The 6,242-nt window shown below is 36.0% G+C and overlaps 1 protein-coding gene across 2 annotated transcripts in view; it reads right to left on the reverse strand.

The window, feature by feature from the left end:
• Window positions 1-3,646: 3,646 nt before the first annotated feature.
• LOC107080738 (zinc finger protein 664-like) overlaps window positions 3,647-6,242 on the reverse strand; it is a 13,343-nt gene continuing 10,747 nt past the window's right edge. For both annotated transcript variants that reach the window (XM_015368943.1, XM_015368944.1), the window contains one exon: window positions 3,647-4,598. In XM_015368943.1, the coding sequence (XP_015224429.1) occupies window positions 3,819-4,598 (780 nt within the window). In that variant the 3' untranslated portion in view covers window positions 3,647-3,818. The remainder of the gene's footprint in view (window positions 4,599-6,242) is intronic.

Raw genomic sequence — 6,242 nt, forward strand, 5'->3', positions numbered from 1 at the left:
ATATAAGTACTTTAAAAGATGTTTTTTAACGCCTCATAAACGAAGCGGATCAGAGACTCTGGACCCTCAAAGTTTGACCAAAGTTCTGTCAACATCAGAACCAGAGAAATGTAAAAACTTTTCATCGCTGCACGCTTTGGCAATATGCACTTTATAGGTTTATGGATGTTTAGTTTTAAATTCTGCTGTAATGTGAAACTAAATAAGCTACCAGTGGGAATTTTTCCATCTTTAGATCCTGGTGATGTTTTTCCTTCTTGATCATCTACCTCATGATGGACCTCTGGAATGACAAACAACTTCTCCTTTTACTTTAGTTCTGACAGCTGGTTATTTATGCGTTTAAAGTGTGTAATAAATAAATCTTTAGAATGAAACCAAATCATTGTCACAAAGCGGTGGCAGGTTATTTATTCATAAGTTTCCATTCCTGTAACAATATTTATATTTATTTTGGTGAAAAAGCACGTTTTTTTTCTACGATCACCGAAAACTTTTATTAAACGGGATTTTTTCACCTGATCAATAAAAAAATTGTAAATCCTTTGAGCTGAAAGATTGAATAGAGAAGCTCAGAACCAGGATGTCTGGACTGGTTCCAACAGAAACAGAAAGAAATCAGTCTGAAACTTTAATCTGATCTCTGATCAGTGAAACAAAAGTGAACAAACATCCCCAGCCTATTAATCAGAGGTTGTAAACTGGAAAAAATCAACATCTAGATGAGTCATTTTTCCTTAAAATAAGGGCATTTGTTCTTGGATTGAAGAGGTAAAACAGACATTTTGCCAATGGAACAAGACGATTTACACTTAAAAGAAGAAAACACAATTTCATTGTCTTATTTCAAGTGCATTTTATCTAAATATCTTATATTAAGAGTAAAAATACTCATTCCATTGACTAATAATCTCATTTACCTGCTCAAATTAAGGGTAAATACACTTAATATAAGAAACTTTTACTTATTTCTACATCGTTTTTCCAGTGTCTCTCAGGCTGAAGAAGAAGCAGCTGATATTTTACCTTTTAATGCAGAAAACAGATGATTGTCCACTAAAAACGCTCCAGTGTGAAAGGTGCCTTTAGCTGAAGCCACCATCAGCAGGATGAGGTCCAGATCGGAGCCGCTCTGCTCTCCATCCATCTCTCAGCATCTGAGGAGCCGCTGCAGGTCAATCCATGTTTGGGATCATTTTAACACAAATTAGAGGCTGGAAGAGCTAAAATAAAATCTAAGGTTTCCTGTTAAACAGGCTGTTTATTGGCACAGCAACGCAGACGCTTCTTTCACTTTCAGTTTGAGACGTTTAAGCTTTCACTTTCACTCTGAGCACGTCAGCAAGTTTAGATCAATGCAGCAGTAAAAACTCACATTTTAGGAATATTTCTCAGAATTCCAGCATTTCCTCTATGATTTTTTTCATAGTTGGTGATAAATGTCGTGTTCACCAATTATTCACATCCTTCACTGACTGCTGTTAGTTTAGGTGAACAAAAACTAAACCAACTTTTGCTTTCCATTCCTGAATCTTGGAATCACCTCAGATGACCTGATAACAGAAATCACAAGATTTCATTCAGAACGCCTTTTAAAAAATGTAAAAAAGTATAACAGGAAAGAGAGGAAGCGTTACTTTTTATTTAATTAAAAGGATCTTTTTGACCAAAGCCGAGGAAACACTCTACGATATTTTTAATCAGCTACAGCTCAAACTGTTTACGACGGATTAGCAGAATTTAAAAGTTCACAGCTAACGATGCTCTGTTGTTAAGCAGCCTTTAGAAGGAGTGACGGGATCTGAATGGAATGAAATCAAGATGGCGGTCGAACTATGATGTTTGTTCGCCATTTTTTGCTCTGGGTTGATGGTTAATTAGCCTTATGGGCTAATTATGGCGACAGGCGGGACATATAAAGAGGAAACATCAGAAAGAGGTAAATATACATCACTGATGATTTGCTAGCTAGCGTATGACCTCAGCTACATGCAGACATTCTGAAGCACGTGCATGTAGCTAGCTAACGGGTGCAGCGGTTCCACTACGTCATTATTGAAAATCCCTCCAAACACCAGATGTCATTTAGTCGTAGCTTTTTAGGTTAATCTGGTCGCTCCGTCATCGTCTGGATTAAGTTCAGAAATATTTGCAGAAAATTGAACCGTTTGTCCAATTTTGTCCCAATTCCTCCTTCATATTTTAGCGTGTTCGCTAGCAAGGATCTCTTGCTAAAACCAAGGTCAGCAGAGATGCCATTTGTTTCTGCAAAATAAACAGAAATGCTTGTTTCCTTATATTCAACCGGTGAAACAATCTTAGAGCTGCAACCTCCAGAACATAATGTTAGCTTAGCACGAACAGCCTACCAACATAAACAACCCTCTTTAACATAACCTGGGTTCAAATGTTGATCTTTTTCTCCATATTTACCCAGCAGCCATTGCTGCGAATCACAGGACATTATAATGACCGCCTGGACGACTGGAGGAAAAGGGAGAAAGAGTTTGGACTGACTGACACAGAGCTGCTAACTGTAAACACTTCATCATATGTAGTTCAGAATTCCTGTTAATCTGAATAAACTGTTATTAAACACAAATATCTTATATTATTTATTTATTTTTAATCACCACTCATTGGAGAAAAGCTTTCTCAAGCAGTTTGGGACGATGCACCGACTGGCTTGATAAACCTGTTCAAAGACTTAGTTTTATTTTTTACTTATTATTTAGGCAGCATATCATCCTTATTTTATTCTTGGATCTTATTTGTACTTAAAATCTATTTTTTCTCTCCTCTGTGAACAACTGCACTGATTCCTGCAAAGGATTAATAAAGTAATTGTGATTCTGACTCAAAAAAAACCTTTGACTGAATTCTATTTAGCCATTATAGTCTAGATTAATTCCAAGATTAAAATAAGATTAAACTAGATTAAAAAATAATCTATACCAACCGCTAATTTTAAATGAGTATTAAGAACTTATTCCACATGTTGAGAGTTAACTGACCATGATTTCAGCTTGAACTACTTTCATCTGTTTTAACAGCCTGTTTGCTGTGTTCACAGAAAACCCATCATTTAACCAGATTAAATAAAGCAGCAATTAGATGCATAAGAGTGTGTTTGTTGACAAGTAAAAGCTTTACGGCAGCAAAACACCTGTTTTCCAAAAAAGTTTGTAAAAACAACGAGGCAGCACGCATTCAGGACGTTTGGACATATTTTAATTCATTAAAAGAAAAACAAAGTAGAGCAAATACATTTTACTGGGTCACCAGCAGTAAACACTCATTAAAATATGTATGTCTACTTTTTTTAAACAATCAAACGTAGCACTGGGCTCAACTGAACTTAGCATTAGCTTAGCAGGTACCAGTTCAAACACTAATAGCCAAGAACCACAAGCAAAAAGAAAAAAATGGAAGAAGTTAAAAATATTTTCATCCTATATGATTAAAATGCTTCATTACAAAATCTAAAAAATATAGCTAAAATAATGACTTTTTTTTTTTATAGTGTTTTATCAACATAATCAATATCACAATCTGTAATCCTAATCACTTTAATCCAATTTACAGTGAGGAAAACAAGTATTTGAACACCCCACCGTTTTGCAAATTCTTCCACTTAGAAATCTCTGAAATCGTCATCGTAGGTGGATGGAGACATAATCTAAAAATAAAATAAACCCAGAAATCACAATGTGTGACTTTTCAACAATTTGTTTGTATAATACAGCTGGGTGAAAAATAGCAGGGTGTTTAAATTTCCCCTCATAAAAAATAAAATAAAAATTTCCTTCATAGCGATGTCATTTCGTTGAAGATGCGATTCCTTCTGGTTTACAGATTTGTTGATGATAACGTATCCCTGTCATAGTAGGGAAGAGTTTACCACACACTTCACACCAGTAAGGTCGCTCTCCGGTGTGTATCCGTTTGTGGCAATCCAGGGTAAACTTTCTACTAAAGGTTTTCCCACAGTCATCACAGGTAAACGGCTTTTCTCCTGTGTGTATTCGGCTGTGCCTTTTAAGTGTACCTAAGCGGTTGAATTCTTTCCCACAGACTTCGCATCTATAATGTCTCTGATCTGTGTGGGTCAGTAGATGACGGCTCAAATCCCCCTTTTCCCTACACCTTTTCCCACAAGTGTCACATTTGTAGGGTTTCTCATCAGAATGGATTCTTTGGTGTATTTTCAGGGTCTGGCTAACAGCAAAACATTTCCCACACATATCACATGTGTAGGGTTTTTCCTTCTTATGGAGCCTCTGCTCGTGTCTTTGAAGAATGCCTTTGTTACTGAATGACTGTCCACACTGTTCACAGGTGTATGGTTTCTCACCAGTGTGGATCCGCTTATGTCTCTTTAAATGATAGCTTTTATTAAATGCTGCTCCACACAACTCACAGGAATATGGCTTCTCACCAGCGTGGGCTCGGAGATGGCTCTGCAGCTGAGATTGTGTTTTGAAGTTTGTCCCGCACTGATCACAGCTGTATGGCTTTTCGCGTGTCTGCGTCTGCCCACGAGCCTTTCCTTGGCGGGATGCGGTGAGGGCTCCATTAATCTGCTGTTCTTCATGTTCCTAAAATAATAGGACAAATAAAGGTAGTTATAAAGGGATTTATGAAAACTTTGTGAGATTTGGCAAAAAAGAAAAACGCAAAAAACTCCCTCTAACAAAGTTAAAACTTATACTGTCATTCTAAGCTGCAGCGTTTTGATTCAGTGTGACTGCAAATTTGGTTCAGCTGTGATGTCACCACAAGCTACCACTCATTTTGCGTCAGGGGGCGGGGCTAAACTGAAGGCTTCTTTACCTACCTTCAGTTCAGGCCTGCCCTCTAAGGCTTATTTTATTATTAATGTTCATAATTAGTTTGATGTGTTGAATTGTAATATATCTAACCTCTGACTATACTAAGGCATTCAGTAATAGACCCGATAATCAGTTGACTAATGTATCCTGAAAATGCTCATGAAGCCATTTTTGGCCTTAAAAAGCCACGCTGCCAATAACCAAAGTGATAGTTGTTCAAAAAAGGTGTTTTTTTGATTAGCGATGATTTAAGTTTTCAGCTCTTAGTTCTTATGTTCAGATAATCTGGTAGAAAATCCCAGAATGATAAAAAAAAAACACTGAACTTCAGTTGCTTTGAATCCAGATTAAAGACTTTAGTGTCGCCTTTGGCTGTTATATAAGCATTAATATTTTAAGGTAGGATCCCAAGTTTCCTCCATTTTCTTCCTTTTATGTCCATCATTGTATTTTCTTATATCATTTGAATTATTAATTGTATTTTCTTCAATTATTTGCCTTAATGACAATGCAAAGTACTTTTTCCCTTTCCCTTCTTTCAACCACTGATTGGCCTAAAATATTGAAGCGATTAGATAACAGAGTCTGAAAGGTTGTAGTTTTCAAAGGAAAGGTGCTAAGATGAAGGTAAATGTGTTTAAAACGTTTCTGAGGCGATTTCACTCATTTAAAGTCATTAATTGGACTAATTCCAGTGGAGTTTTAATAACTTTCAGTGTAACTAGCATCTGTGCTGAGATGCCCAGACGTCGGTCATTAAGGCCACAACCGACACGAAAAAACAAACATCCGCCTGAATTTGTGTCTATAACTCATCTAAGGAGAATGACCAATTATTCATGTATAACTTTGAAATGTGCTGATAATCTGTTTGCTTTGTTTAATGCTAAATGATTCACTTTCATTCTTTAAATCCATCTTTGAAACTTAAAAAATGCCATTTGGCGGCGCTGTAGTCCAGCGCCGCCCTGTGGTTCAGAGAGGAATTATTTCATGGAGGATGTGGATCATTTCTACAGAAGAGGATTAGGACCACTGGAGAAAACAAAAAACAAAAATGAAGAAGTTTACTGATTTAAAAATTTTATTTCAATTTAGTATGGGAAATTCTGACTTTAATCTCAAAATTCGGACTTTAATTTCAGAATTCGGACTTTAATTTCAGAATTCGGACTTTTTTCTCAAAATTCTGACTTTAATTTCAAAATTCTGACTTTAATCTTAAAATTCTGACTGTAATCTCAAAATTCTGACTTTAATTTCAAATTCTGACTTTAATCTTAAAATTCTGACTGTAATCTCAAAATTCTGACTTTAATCTCAAAATTCTGACTGTAATCTCAAAATTCTGACTTTCATTTCAAAATTCTGACTGTAATCTCAAAATTCTGACTTTCATTTCAAAATTCT

Source organism: Cyprinodon variegatus, unplaced genomic scaffold, assembly GCF_000732505.1.
Source record: "Cyprinodon variegatus isolate N-32 unplaced genomic scaffold, C_variegatus-1.0 Scaffold2268, whole genome shotgun sequence".
NCBI lineage: Eukaryota > Metazoa > Chordata > Actinopteri > Cyprinodontiformes > Cyprinodontidae > Cyprinodon > Cyprinodon variegatus.